We start from the raw sequence: 16,287 nt of genomic DNA, 5'->3' as shown, positions 1-16,287 counted from the left end.
GAACTGCAAGTCAGAAAAGTTTCAGAAACGGTGCAGGATAATCATCCAAGAGCTTGAAAGCTCATGCAAACATCCTGAATCTTCAAGACTGGGGATATATTGTGAGGACAGACCTAGTCATTAGATTTCTTGCACTTCCACTTACAACAGGAAAGGAGAGGATACAGTTATTGTTTAGTGGTTGCCCGGTAGCAACTAATATCATTAGGATTGCAAAAGATTTGAATTTATATCCTTGTTCCCGTGTCTCACACACAGCAAGTTTTCATGAAGTCATTTTTGGTCTGAAAGTTTCATGTTTTTGGTCCCTAACTAACATTTTAAAGCCAAATCTCTTCAGCCATTTTTCAGTTCTACAAAAGTGGGGAAAAAATATCCACTTTCTTTTTTCTTCTCCAAATATGACATCTCTGACTTACCACTCACTGGATGGAAACTCCACATGTAACCAGTTCCAATTTAGAAGCATATCCAAGGCAAGTTTGGAAAAAAAAATTGGGACAGGGAGTTGGGAATGTATACCCAACTGAAAATAAAATCATTAAGCACGGTCAGAGTCATCTGCAAAGTTTTCTGCCTTCCCTAAAAGGCCAGCTCCCTTTATGACATCACAGTGTAATTATCAGAACTTTCTAGTCTAGAAAGCTCTGGAAGCCCAGTCCTTCCCTGAAATCAGGGGTTATTTGCATGAGCAATAATATATCATTTGAATGCAGTAAAATCATTGCCTTAACATCAGAAACAAGGAGAACACTACAAGAATGGAAAAGTTACAGCTCCCATAATTTTAGGAGATCTCAGCCATTCTTTCTGCTCCTTAGAAGTTTCATGCTTGCATTGAAATAGCTAATTCTGTGTCAAACTTTTTCAGTTGTCAATAATTAAGGCTAAGATTTAGCTGGGGTATTTTTAGTAAACATCATGGACAGGTCACAGACAATAAACAAAAATTCACGTCCCGTGGCCTGTCCACGGCATTTATTATAAATACCCCAACTAAATCTTAGCTACTTCTGGCACCATCATTGATGAGCAACCAATTGTCTCCACCCCTGACAATTGTGTGTCAGTGCTTGAGTCTCTGCGAAGTCCATTCTTTTATGTTGTCAATCCATCTCTTCTTCTGTCTACCTCTTCTTCTCTTCCCCTGTACTGTCCCTCGGAGGATGATCTTGGATAGGCCAGATGATCTTGTTACATGGCCGTACCACTTCAGCTTGCGCTTCTTCACGGTCATCAGGAGGTCTTCATGTGACCCAGTGCATTGAGTGATGATGTTGTGGACCTCTTCATTAGTGACATGGTTGAAGTAGGAGATGCCCAGGGTTTTACGGAAGTATATCATCTCTACCACTGTATTTTCCATTCAAGTTTTGCCATAAGGGTCCACGTCTCACGCGCATGCAGAAAAATGGAGATGACCAATGCATGCAGCAGTTTCAGTTTGGATTTTAGGGAGATGTTCTTATTCCTCCAAAATGGCTTTAGCTTTGCCGCTGCTGCTGCTGTTTGCACAGTTCTTGAAAGATCAAAGGCAGAAATTCTGGCATCAGTGAAATACTTGAACTGTTTCACTGTCTCCAGCTCTTCTCCACTGACTGATATGTTTCAGGGTGGTAACCGTATTAGTCTGTATCAGCAAAAACAATGAGGAGTCCTTGTGGCACCTTAGAGATGATGAAATGGGTTTTAGCCTACGAAAGCTTATGCTGAAATAAATTTGTTAGTCTCTAAGGTGCCACTGCTGACAGTGATATGTGAACTGATCCTGTCATGTTTGTTTGTCATCAGCTTAGTTTTCTCTGCACTGATTTCCATGCCGTATTTTGCAGAGGTTTCATCCAATCATTTCACAAGATTAGCAAGTTCATCATCACATCAAGGCCATCAATGTCATCAGTGAACCGAAGATTTTAGATTATTTGCCTCCCAATGCTGACTGTGCATATGTGATCCTCTAGGGCATCAGTCATTATGCACTCCAAGCAGATGTTGAACAGTGTAAGCAAAAGAAGGCAGCCTTGCCGGACTCCAACAGTGGTGCAAAACCACTCTCCTATTGTGCCATTGACGGGAACTGCTCTGCTGGCCTTGGCAGACAATTGTTTAATGGTAAGAATAAGCTTACAACCAACATTGTACTTCTTCATGGTTGACCAGAGAGCTTCATGCCACATGAAGGTTGAAAATCTGTTTTGTGGTACTTCTTCCAGCATGAAAGCTAGCCTGTTCTTCATTGATAATATTCTCTGCTTGTGGCTTCAATCTGTTCAATATGACTTTCAACATCACTTTAAGCACATTAGGCCCCATTAAAGTTAATCATGGGTACTTAAATGTTTTGCTGAGTGAAGCTGGCCTTAACCCCAGCTTCAAGTTATGATACTGAATTAGGGTTTGAGCAGCAGCTCTCTCAATAGACTAGAGACACACTTGGAAGGGACATTATAGAGCCTCAAAATTATGTGGTTCTAAAAGTAGACAAAAAATTGCAGAAATTCTCTCCTCCCACAACTGCATCATCCAACACTTATTTTCACCTCTGAGTATTTATGAACATTATGTAGGTTAAACTCTTAACATTACATGAAAATAATTTACTCATATATGCATGGTTGTTTATCATTTTTAGTAAGTTCCCATTAACCTTGTAAGGAGAATTTCCAAATATGAAGGATCTTCCAAGGTTCCTCAGGTTCATATGATTGGGGAAACAAAGTCACTATGTTGGTCCCCAGGGTGGTTAGAAATTTTCTCATTAATATTCAGTGACACCGATTTAGTGATGTCTTCATCTCTTTATATATTTATAGTATGAATCACTGGTTACTGTTCTGCAAGATGAATGTCTGATTTATATCTACATCCCCCTGCTTATTATACAACATCTGTCTACAGGTTTAGTAATGAAATTCTACTGGATTTTGATATTTGCATCAGTAATGGTATGAACATTAGCTTTTGCCAAATAATTTGACAAATCAGAGACATGAATAAATGCCAAACAGCTTCATCTAAATAATTTATGTCTGTCCTACTAAGTCATTCATATACCCTTTTGCTAATCTAACCATAAGCAGAGTGCACAAACATTCTCCACCTTAAAATTATAACTTGTAATGAGCCAACTTAATTGGACTTGAAGGGAAAATCATTTAAGTAGTAAGACAAGTTAATCAAACATGACATACCAGGAGGTGAACTCAGGACTAAACAGAGTTAGTTTACAAGTGCTCCTCTCCATTGAATTACTCAGACTAACTTCCTTTCTGAGCTCATTCAAGCCTTCCCGCAACATGTAAAAAAATTCTGGGAGTGACCATTAGCAATGAGAATCCTATTTGCAAGTTCAAAATCTAGTCAAATATGAAGACTGTTTACTCACAGTGAACACCACTTTCAGATTGTTGAGCATATCAATCTCCTTTGGAAAACCTTTACTCCCCCATCTCACCAAGTAATTTTCACTGTTTAAAGAGAGAAAGTAATAATTTGTTAATATCACTTAACAGAATTCTTCACCATGTGTCATTAAGTACTGTAGTACTGCTTAACACGCAACACATAGGTGAATACCATACAGTACCACATCTTTAGATTCATAATGCATGATTTGACCATTTCCCCCACTCTTGGCATTGTTCCAGTCACTGAAAGTTTTTTCTTAAGTACATATCCCAAAGAAAATATTGTGCTGCCATTTTTGTGCCCAAAAACAGGGATCCAAAATCATTTTAAAAGACAAAGCAAAAAAAAATCCATTTCTATTTTATCTGAGTAAATATGAAAACTTTATCAGCCCAATATTATCAATTTTTAATATTTGTTTGACTATTTGAATGTATAAGTTTAAAACACAGAAGACTTAATCACTTGTAAACATAAACCTACAACATATTTTGACAAGTCCAGCTCCTGCACATGTGCCAAAAAGTAACTAGTATCTCTCACTCCTTGCAACAATGCATGAATAAAAAACAATGTAGAAGCCCAATCCATCACAGTACATCCACCAACCTCCCAAGATTGCATAAGCGCAGAAGGCCAATGTCTGCTTCAGAGCAGATGGAAATATCCGGGGCAGGGGCAGCTCTATGTTTTTTGCTGCCCCAAGCATGGCAGTCAGGCGGCTTTCGACGGCATGTCTGTGGGCATTCCGCGGTCACGCGGATTCAGCAGCGTTTCTGTGGGTGATCTGCCAGTCCCACGGCTTTGGCGTACCCGCCGCCAAATTGCCGCCGAAACCGTGGAACCGGTGGACCTCCTACAGGCATGCCGCCGAAGGCCGCCTGACTGCCACTCTCACAGCGGCCAGCAGGCCGCCCCCTGCGGCTTGCCTCCCCTGGCACGTGCTTGCTGCGCTGGTGCCTGGAGCCACCCCTGTCCCAGGGAAAGCACCTCTCATTTGAAAGCCAAAACAAAGAAATGAACTTCATCTTCCATGGAGTAAGTCTACTTCAACGAAGTAATTATGATTACACTTTTTTTTACCACCTCAAATTACCCTTGGAATGAACTACCAGGAGAAGTGGTGAATTCTGGATAGATTGAAGTCTTCTTCAGATCAGGACTGAATGCCTTTCTGGAAGATAATTTGTTTGACTAAAAAGCCGCGGCCAGCACATCCCTTGCCCGCGCCACTTCCCACAGCCTCCATTGGCCTGGGACGGCGAACCATCCAGTGGGAGCCATGATCGGCCGAACCTGCCGACGTGGCAAGTAAACAAACTGGCCCAGCCCGCTAGGGTGCTTACCCTGGCGAGCCGCGTGCCAGAGGTTGCGGACCTCTGTTATAGACTAACAGATGTATTGGAGCATAAGTTGCATCTGACGAAGTGGGTATTCACTCACAAAAGCTTATGCTCCAATACATCTGTTAGTCTATAAGATGCCACAGGACTCTTTGTTGCTTCTTATAGATCCAGACTAATATGGCTACCCCTCTGATACTTGTTTGACTAAAGTGTATTGGACTCAATACAAGGTATCTGGGTAAAATTTAATGGCCTGTGAAATACATGAGGTCAGACTAGTGAAGTAATGGTTCCTTCTGGCCTTCAACCCTACAAATAGTACAACACTCCATCAAAATGAAACAAAATATTTTTAAAACCAATTCTCCTTACATACACACAAAAATCTACCACCAGTTACAGTCTTACATTTTTAAGCCCAAAAGGGACCATTCGATCATCTTTGTAAAACTTCATGAATAATACTAGCAATAGGATTTCTTATTGTTCTCTTGTATTGAGCCCAATAACTTGTTTTGGCTAAAACATATCATCCAGAAAAGTATCCAAGCCCTGATATGACGATATCAAGAGATGGAGAACCCACCACTTTTCTCGGTAGTTTAACAGTGAGGGTGATTAACCATTGGAATAAAAAATTCTGCCTTATTTCTGACTTAAATTTGTCTGTTTTTAACTTCCAGCCATTGGTTCTTGTTATGCTCTTCTCCATTACCTTGACATTTTTAACTTACTGCTTGCTGAATAAGGTATTGGCTAAGGTAAGGCTAATTCTCTTGTTCTCAGAGAGCCAAAGTCAACAGCAAAACATAATCAAAATTAATGTTTAGTCATTCTTCATTACAGAGTGACTGAATTCAAGATGAATGCTCAAAGACAATTCTTTATAAGACCAAAACACGAGTTCACCTTACTCACATCAAGAGTCAATTGAAGCAAATGGCTTGTTGCTTGTCTAAGGTGAGCCGGATTTGGCTCCATCTTTAATACTGAAATCTTATCCAGGATGATTTTTGTTAAAAATTGGCTGTTTGAGAAGAACACAATAAGACTAAGACAGACAGAGAAACCCCCACAATGAAAGGAGAATTATGATACATAAATATAATAGAACCTACAAAAAATCATATGTAAGATAGATTTAAAAATAAATTCAATAGAATAGAATACAGCATGGTAACATTTTGGAGGTAAGCAATTCAACATGTATGTAGTTCATCTAGATGGCACTGGTCCTAACAGGACCACTTTTCAGACTCTTAAATCTCACAATGCTACAATTCTAAATTTCTCTGAGCATTTTATTCCAGGCATAACAACCACTGAGAAGTTAATAGAGTTAAGCCCAACAAAAATATAGTAAGTTAAAAAGCACTGCTCGAGTAACACCCATTAAGAACAAAATGTTCACCAAGAAGTATAGCGGCTATTTCATTCAGATAATCCAAAGGAAGAACCAAACATCAAACTGGTCTGTCTCCTCCATGGTATGGCTGCATAACAGTAACCTCTGTTAATGCTACCATGATCAACTGAGGTCTAAATTAAAGTGGGAAGGGGTCCACTTCAGAGCAATGTAGGAAGTAAAATCTGAATCTGATCATCATTTTAAGACTCCTCACTCTTATCACAGGCAATTCTGGAGGTATCCCTGATCTATCTTGAACAAAATGCCAAAGGAAGCTACAATTCCTAACTTTGCTGGCCCCTAAAAGTTGTGGACTGACTATGGACACTGGATTTATGACTTATTACAATGATCTTATAACCCCCCTCAGCTTCCTTACCCCCTCTCCCCCTGCCCAACGAATGGAAGAGTGTTATTGGGCCACTTCATCTTGAATGGTCCCTTGAAATATGAATTATCTACTTATGCTAAACAATCTGCTCCACCTTGTATTTAGCTTTGACACTCAGAATGTTTCCCAGACCTGAAAAGGAGCTCTGGGTAACCTCAAAAGCTTGTCTGTTTCACCAAACAGAAGTTGGTCCAGTACAAGAGATTACTTCACTCACCTTATTTCTCTAATATCCTGGGACTGACATGATTACAACAACACTGCATACATAATAGAAGCTACTGTTTGTTACACACTGTCCACAGAGTAGCACCACACTTCTATCAGGTCAAATGGCAAATTACTCATTTTATTAGCCACAAGCAATCATGTCAAAGAAATATACTGAACAGAAATTTACAAAATATCAATTGGGAAATTAACACTCCCTTTGTACTATTTTTCAAATACAAAGTTTCTGTTGTCCTCCTTCCCCCAGAGTTACATGTCAATGAAAATTACATACTTTGGGATCAAGTATCAGAGGGGTAGCCGTGTTAGTCTGAATCTGTAAAAAGCAACAGAGGGTCCTGTGGCACCTTTAAGACTAACAGTAGTATTGGGAGCATAAGCTTTCAGTCTTGCATCTGAAGAAGTGAGGTTCTTACCCACGAAAGCTTATGCTCCCAATACTTCTGTTAGTCTTAAAGGTGCCACAGGACCCTCTGTTGCTTTTTACTTTGGGATATAACCACCAATATCTAGTACAAACGTGTGTTTTGGGCACCTTGCTGATCGGAAATGTGCACCAGTTTATTTAGCTTCAAGAGCTTGACTGGTAGCCATCTATATAACACTTAGAGATGGATTTTGCTCTCAAAACATAAAAATCACAAAGAAAATTTAGTGCATTTCTGCAAGAGCTACCCTACAGAAGTAAATAGCTTCTGTCCTTTCATTTTCGCGGTTCACAATCCCTTTTCTTCAGGATCTCAGTTTAGTAAATGATATAGCTGAAGTTTGAAGCTTCTTTTACACAACATTAAGAAAAATCACATAAGTGAAAACCTGACAATCATGACTGACTCCACCAATAGGGAACAAATCCCAAATGAAAAATGGCAATGCTACTACATTGTTCTCCTTGAATTTACCTGGTTACAATACCTACTAATTTCTGAACAGTGACTAGCGAGAGAGTGTCCTATGACTGCAGTTTATTATACTTAAAATAATAGTTTCAGTGCTTCTTTTTTCTCCTCTCAGCCCTCATTTGTTTGTTTTCACCTCCTGTTGCCCCATGTGCCTGGTCAGTGAGCTCGTTGGCATTAAAGGTTGTCTTCTTTATTACATGCATTTACAGTGCTAGCACAGAGGGGCCTAAAGGTGCTATCCCATTACCAACAACCACCACCCTCTCGCCTTCTCTGTAGCAGCAGAAGGCCTTGCCCAGAGTGCACCACTACAAAGCCACAAAGGCCAAGATCTCAAGGGCAAAGAGCTGGAACTCTACTGGATTCCCCTGCACCAGACTCCAGCAGTTAGGGATTTGCCCCTTTTAAATTTTACCCATTGTTTGCTGTCTTCCCATTCAGAAAGGAGAAAGTGTCCTTATGCAAGTTTACAGCAAATTACTAGTTTTGTCAAACTTCTTCCCAAAAGCATACAACTCGTCAAAGAATGAATCCAATACAGCAACTTTCAAATCTGAGAATTTGTCAGATTAAATTTATAATCCAAATATAAGAATTGCTCAATAGAAAGGGAGCATGTGTGTACGTCTTACGTATGCGTTCTACTGCTCCAGTCCTAATCCTGAAATCCAGTATTATTTGACTCTCCTATATGGTCCAACATATAAACATAATCCCCTGCTTTCCCCATCAATAGAATTTCTTCCATACTAATCACCTAGGCACTGGTAGTCAAGGTGATGGAAACTTTCATAATCAAACACATTTTAGCTGCTGATGGTCAGATGTTTGTTTTCTCCATTGCCTGTTGTAAAAGCTTCTATTTTGGCAATGAGACAAAGGAACATTTTTCACAGCAGCGAACTGTCCATCTACTGAATCTCTGTAGCTGCCTCGAGGTTGTCTGCCTACCAGCGATAACAGTGACCTTGACTTTTATTTTTTCTACAAATTTGAACAATCAGCTCAGCTTCTGCCCAAATGTGTTACTGTTTTGATTGAGTGGCTAAGGCTGGACTTAGACCAGTCATACAGAACTCACAAAATTTGATGCCTCACTTGCTACATTGACTGCAAGTAGTTTATTCCAAACGAAGACTGAACAAACTCTAAACAAACCGACTTAACATTTTATTAATATTTGCTCAAGAAATCCCACACAATGCAGAAATCAGTCAGCTTTGAAGCAATATCAGCAGTCACTTAAGATTTCAAAGCACACTCAAGCCAAGACAATCTGGTCCATTTGCTCTCAATATAGTTTATTTGCTATTACACAATACGCCAGTCTAGCATCACTAGATTCCAGCAGTGCATGTGGTTTTTCCTTTAAAAAACCTTTTTGTACAGTTTTCCCCTTTGTGTGTGCATTGGCCCCTCCAGTTTGACCAACTCATTTTACTATTCATTCTTCAGGGGAAAATAATATAGCCTACCTTATAACTGTATGTTTCTGGGGATCATATAATGACATGAAGAGTTCTGCATCCTCTCCTATTCGGCATACAAAGTTTCTTACAAAGACGTAAAGGCTGTAGGTGGGGGATGAGGAGATTCGGGAGTACGTTCCATAGTCTGGTTGATCCTTTGACTACACACAGGAAGAAAATTATTAATTAGACCAAACTAATTTGAATGCCAGCAAGACCTGCGCTTTCTGCTCTATACTCAAGGTTCTTCTGAAAATGGCCCAGTTCTGCTCTCAATTTAAGCAACATGGTAGGGTAGAATTTAGCCTAAAACATTTATCACACTTTACAATCTTTTCTAGCACCTAACCACTGCTCCAAACATTCCTAAGATACACAGCCTGTATGAACAAGATGATGAGCAGCGAATCTGTTCCTGGACTGTCCTTAAAGTAAGTATATATGAGTCCCTTTGATGTTTTAATCAGTGTTTGCACCTTGCATCACTGCATGTTTAAAGAAAAAAACCAATACAATTCTCTAGAAGTGACTCAGGTTAGCAGGGCTTTAATCTGTCTCGTATCACTTACTGATGACCCTTCCATATTTGGGGAGCATTGTTTGTTCAACTGAGCTTCTGACTGACAACAAGGCATGTGGTATTAAATACTGATTTATGATACATTATTCACAGTAGTCATGATTTGGAGATTTCATAACTCACTCAAACGTTTTTTTCTTCTTTAACATATGCCTCATTTTATTTACATTGTGATTAATAAGCAAAAAAAGCCCAAACCTTACATCACTTGATAGTTCTCAGGATACATTTAATATTTATAAAGACAATGAAGTGTAATCATGTGAACCATGTTTTAAAATGTGACTGCAAATTATTTGTGTGCTCTGATCATTTAGACCTTGACATTATCAGCAAGCATACCAAGAGTTGCTAAATTTACCAACTTCCTCTCTCATACACATTAAACGTTTTGGCTCAGTCAGACCAACTAACTGTCAGTAGCTTATATCCCATGACCAGTATTTTCAAGACTTGGTAACTAAATAAAGCTCCTAAATCCCAGGTAAGTGGCCAAAATTCAATAGGAGCAGCAACTGAAAAACACATTGCATATTGGAAAACATAATCCCAACTATACACATAAAATGATGGGGTCTAAATTAGCTGTTACCACTCAAGAAAGATATGAGAGTCATTGTGGATAGTTCTCTGAAAATATCCACTCAATGTGCGTGGCAGTCAAAAAAAGCAAATAGAATGTTGTGAATCATTAAAAAAGGGATAGATAAGACAGAAAATATCATATTGCCTCTATATAAATCCATGGTCCGCCCACATCTTGAATACTGCATGCAGATGTGGTCACCCCATCTCAAAAAAGATATATTGGACTTGGAAAAGGTTCAGAAAAGGGCAACAGAAATTATTAGGGGTATGGAACGACTGCCGTCTGAGGAGTTTGGAAAAGAGATGACAAAGGGAGAATATGATAGAGGTCTATAAAAACATGACAGGTGTGGAGAAAGTAGATAAGAAAGTGTTATTTACTCCTTCTCATAACACAAGAACTAGGGACCACCAAATGAAATTAATAGGCAACAGTTTAAAACAAACATAAGGAAGCATTTTTTCACATAATGCACAGTCAACCTGTGGAACTCCTTGCCAGAGGATGTTGTGAAGGCCAAGACTATAACAGCATTCAAAAAAGAACCAGATAAATTCATAAAGGATAGGTCCATCAATGGCTATTAACCAGGATGGGCAGGGATGGCATCCCTAGCCTCTGTTTGCCAGAAGCTGGGAATGGGTGACAGGGAATGGATCACTTGATGATTACCTGTTCTGTTCATTCCCTCTGGGGCACCTGGCATTGTCCACTGTCAGAAGACAGGATACTAAGCTAGATGGACCTTTGGTCTGACCCGGTATGGCTGTTCTTATGTTCTAATTCTACAAACCAGCAGTTGTAGAAGTCAGACCACATCGGAGCCTTGCCATTCATTTGAGAATCTTATTTTAGGCACTGAGTTTTGATATCTTGGCCCATGTATTTAATCCAGTTCCAGTCACTAACACTCATGTCTATTCTTCAGTTGTTGGGTTAGACCAACAGTTGCACTTTTTCATCTTATTCAATGCATGGAGAAACAAGCTGAAGTCACTGTTAGGCAAATTTTGACAAAGTCTGGTAAAACAAAGTAAATATTTACAGCTGAGGTGACATGTTCCATATTTATCAACTAGGGATCAGAAACTGCTCCTTTAAATCAGTGGCAAAACTTCCATTGGTTTTACTGTGAGAAGGATCAAGTTTAAACAAACAGATAACACCTTGTAAACTAAATTAACACTTTCTGAAAGAAAGGGCCAATTTTGGCAAACTGTTCATACCATTTCTTCTTTAATTCGCTCTGTAATTTTATTAGTAGCTTCTTCATGTGCATGAAATAGGCTAATGACGCTGGTTTTATCTGGATCCAAGATATTTCCATCTTCATCTCTAACTATTAGATCTAGCTCAAGTATCCTGTGGAGATTAAAAAAGAAGCACTCCATAAGACATGGTTATTTTCTTCTAGAACAAATTATATTCAACTGACGGTCTTTGAAATTGGATTCATAATAAGCTGTTTGGAATGTTGAAGCAGTCAGTTCAGTCTAATAAAACAAGGAGGACATATATAATTTAAGTAATACATCTGATGACACTGTTTTGTTGAAGATACTTATAAAAAAAAAATCTTTTCCCATAGTTTTTTTCAAGCTTTGGTTTTCCCTTTACAGACCCATATTAGGGTTTTATACTGCCACCTATCCCTATAGAATCCAAGTGCCTATCATGTAAAATTGAGCAACAGCCAAACCACTAGTAGATTTCATGAAGACTTTGCCTCTTCTTCCTTATTAGGGTATAAACCTTCCCCAGTAGAGTGATGAAGTATCTCTGTCTGTCCCCTCCAATTTCATGTCACCCTGTTCCACCCTCTCAGTGTTGTCCATTTGGCTTCTGCCCTTTCTGCCAAATTCCATTCCTCTGCCAAACATTTCCCACCCTCTCCATTCTCCTTGGTCCTTCCATGATAGTCTTGGGACTCTCCTCCTCCTCTCCAGATCCCTTACCCACTGACTCTCCCCTCCACCAGACTGTCTCCCTCTTTCTCTACTCAGGGTCTCACTCTCTCCAGACTCCACGCACCTCACCATAGGTGTGTCTTCCATATACTGAAGTCTGCCCCCTTCCAGTTTCTAGCTTGTTCTTAGAGCCCTGCTCTCCTTGGAACGAACAAACAATCTGTGCCCCAGCACTTTTCTTCTGGCACCCCAGCAACTTCCCAGGTGACCCATTCTGCCCCAGCACCTCCTCACTCCTCTTTTGTGCCCACAACAATTCCTCACTGCCCCCCTCAGACTGACACCCTTCTCCCCCAACACCCCCAGGGCCAACAGATTTAAATTCAAGCCATTAAATTATCAATTGTCATCGTGATTTCAATCAGCAAGCAGGGAACCCTGATTTAAATTATTGATTTTAATCAGCTTTTGCGTTTGTACTTTTTAGTTATTTTCCAAAGGAAAGGTTGATTCTCATTAGTTGGGAATCACTGAAACATATTATTTGTAACTAACAATGGTCTTTACACTACATTCGATGCTTCTTTTTGCTAACCAGGACAACACACTATATCTATACACATTTATTTAGGCAACTGTATAGCTTACTTTATTTTATTCAGATGCTTTTTTTTTACATTTTTATTATGTTAAACAATGGTGAATTTCTTATTTATTAAATGATTTAATTTCTTCCTTGTGATTTGCGTTAAGCTCTATTTGGATGGAAATGCGAATTCAATTAAAATGTAAAAAAACATTTTTAAACGTTAAGTAAAACTATCATAAAAGTGCTAGATAGTTCAGTATTTTTTTCTTAAACATGTTTTTCATTTAAAAATGGTTATACAAAGGAATTATTACCTTGAGTTAATGAATTGAACTCAGTGTCTGGTCACCATATCCTTCAAGATTTTAAAACCATTAGATGTCATCCCCTTACACCTAGTATTTATTCATATATTGTAAGAAGAAAACAAGCTTTCCTCCTTTTTCAACTTCCAGTTGGTTTCTTAACTTCGAATGAACAAGTCATTGAACTGAACTAGCTAAACAGACTGAAAAGAAGAAAATATTCTCTCTGCACCTGCATCATGTTTCCGTTGAGTCTACAGATGGTAGAGGATTTGAAGCTGGAGTGGGGGCAGGGTCTTAAGACCTCCATTTAATAATTCAGTTAATGTCAACATAAAACACTACCATCTATTTTGACAAAAGCAACCGAAAGATATCAATTGAAAAAAAAACTTTCCTCTGAATTAAATCAGAGCTCACAAGATACATTTGTGAAAATGTCTGTTTCATACATTAATTACTCATGCTTTCTACTTTTGTGTAGCTTACTCAAGCCTTGTGAATGCACAATTTGCCCCCAGGGGTCATTAAACCCATTATTCATCAATTTGAAACCTTTGTTATGCAACATTGTAGCTCAGATGATCCAGCTCAATGTAAACTCCCCAAACTAACATGTTTAGACCTAAATGGAAAACTGCTGAATATGTTTATATTAAGAGCTACACCCACATAAACTCGTGGGTAGACTCAGCAGAAACATGGTACAGTGGTAACCAGCAGTGTCTGAATCAGAACAGGTGTCTCACTCCATAAATGAAAACAAGCTACCATGAGTAAAAGCAAACCACCTCTTTCCCTACAAAAAATAGCTTTCCCCCATCTGAACCAGAGGGAAATTTAATCCCTGATTCTGTGGGTACAATCACTGTAGGCTAGGTACACACTTCCCTGTCACCTAGTGTCGGTTATGTAAGTTACAGTAAATGCAGGCCACAGACAACCCATGATGTTCAATCATACACAGACCCTGGAACTGCCACTACCAGAACCATTTGCAACAGTTCAAGGTACAAGTAATGGACAGAGGCAAAAAGTCTGCCACCCAACAGTGGAAACTGGTTTGCAAAGCTCTCACTCGCATCTCAGGCAATGCAACACCACTCAGCTCTGCCCCTGTATTGCCCTGTGCTTGCCAGTTGGACTATGCAGTGGTGACTCTGCATCAGTGAGAAGCAATCAAAATATGAGTGAAGCTACCATCAAACCCACAGATATTTCACTTGTATTACCAGATTCTCAAACTGACTCAATCTTAATGGGCTTGGCCTGGAAACTTCAAATTATTTTTTTCTCTTGTCATCTTCATCAGGATTTTGTTCACTTCAGGTTCTTATATTTTACCTATGACCATCGCATTTCAGCACCTTTGTTCAGGTGGCAGCATGGTATTACAACCACCAGGTATCTTGAATGGGACTGGAGCTTGCCTTTGTTTGTGAGGCATGTGTGAACATGTTCAGATTGAATATATTAAGTGGATATGAATAGGAGTGAAAACTGCCCAACCTAGAACTGATCCTTCTAATATGCCTGTGTGTCTGCATAAGCAACAGAGATCATGCATCCTGAAATGTTTGATTCCAAATAGGGGAGCAGCTGAAAATTCTGGATGGCCCTGTTCAAGAAAGGATGACCATGACTGCAAGGGAACATGGAGTCTGCTGCTGCAGCAGGGATCGTAGGGGAGTGGTCTGCCAAAAAGGATGGGTAGGTACCCAGTATTCGCAAGCTAGGGACATAGAAGCAGGGAAAAATTGCCCCCAACTCTATACCAGTGACATGTGAAGCTACCATCAAACCCACAGATATTTCACTTGTATTACCAGATTCTCAAACTGACTCAATCTTAATGGGCTTGGCCTGGAAACTTCAAATTATTTTTTTCTCTTGTCATCTTCATCAGGATTTTGTTCACTTCAGGTTCTTATATTTTACCTATGACCATCGCATTTCAGCACCTTTGTTCAGGTGGCAGCATGGTATTACAACCACCAGGTATCTTGAATGGGACTGGAGCTTGCCTTTGTTTGTGAGGCATGTGTGAACATGTTCAGATTGAATATATTAAGTGGATATGAATAGGAGTGAAAACTGCCCAACCTAGAACTGATCCTTCTAATATGCCTGTGTGTCTGCATAAGCAACAGAGATCATGCATCCTGAAATGTTTGATTCCAAATAGGGGAGCAGCTGAAAATTCTGGATGGCCCTGTTCAAGAAAGGATGACCATGACTGCAAGGGAACATGGAGTCTGCTGCTGCAGCAGGGATCGTAGGGGAGTGGTCTGCCAAAAAGGATGGGTAGGTACCCAGTATTCGCAAGCTAGGGACATAGAAGCAGGGAAAAATTGCCCCCAACTCTATACCAGTGACATGTCTGAAAATAAAGGAGCTGTTCCCAGTACTCGTTTAGCACAAGGAAAAACGTACTTGTTGCCATAGTCAATTTTGGATGTGACTTTCTGTTTGAGTTCTTTCAGTTCATCTTTGGGCAGTGTTCCCGACAGAAGCTGTGACCTCCACTCCATTAGGTCGTACATCATAGATTGCACCTGCCGGAACCGCTCTTTTTTGTTTGCCTGAAATACAAAATGTTCACATTTAGGGCTTGGTTTCATTTCAGCTTCCTACATTGTCCTTCATTGAATTGCATTCAATTCAAAATAGTTTAACTTCTACATTGCTAAGGGTTCAAAGCCCGGGGATGGTAATTGTGTGATTGGATGGAGGTTGGGAGTAGTTTTGTTTTGTGCATTTTACAGTGTTATTTAAAGGGAGCTAATTCTGCAGGAGAAGAACGCCCCAGCTAGAAAACTGGAATAAGAGAGGTGATATTACATCTGTATACCGCACTGGTTAGACCAATATCAAAATACTGCACACAGTTCTGGTGTTCAGCTTAATTTTAAAGTGCAAAACTGGAGAAGGTGCAAAGAAGAACCATAAAAACTATTCAAAGACTGCAGACAATGCCCTACTCTGAGCAATTTAATCTGTTTAGTTTACCAAAAAGGAGATTAATCAAGTCTCCTGCCGAAGTCCAAGTACCATCACTGGGGCAGAGGGAAAAACACTGAATGCTAAAAAAGGGCTCTTCAATATAACAAAGAGGCATAACAAGAATGAATTGTTGGCAAGGTGGAGACTGACTGCCTTTTT

At 39.6% G+C, this 16,287-nt stretch overlaps 1 protein-coding gene across 1 annotated transcript in view; it reads right to left on the bottom strand.

Moving 5' to 3' along the window:
- Nucleotides 1–16,287, bottom strand: part of DOCK2 (dedicator of cytokinesis 2) — a 500,577-nt gene that overhangs the window by 437,232 nt on the left and 47,058 nt on the right. Inside the window, exons 6-9 of the mRNA XM_054038081.1 lie at nucleotides 15,559–15,707; nucleotides 11,551–11,686; nucleotides 9,162–9,316; nucleotides 3,386–3,467 (exon numbers count right to left, since the gene is read on the bottom strand). Of these exons, the coding sequence (XP_053894056.1) occupies nucleotides 3,386–3,467; nucleotides 9,162–9,316; nucleotides 11,551–11,686; nucleotides 15,559–15,707 (522 nt within the window). The remainder of the gene's footprint in view (nucleotides 1–3,385; nucleotides 3,468–9,161; nucleotides 9,317–11,550; nucleotides 11,687–15,558; nucleotides 15,708–16,287) is intronic.

This window comes from Malaclemys terrapin, chromosome 8, assembly GCF_027887155.1.
Source record: "Malaclemys terrapin pileata isolate rMalTer1 chromosome 8, rMalTer1.hap1, whole genome shotgun sequence".
Lineage (NCBI taxonomy): Eukaryota > Metazoa > Chordata > Testudines > Emydidae > Malaclemys > Malaclemys terrapin.
This window is presented reverse-complemented; position numbering and strand designations above follow the sequence as displayed.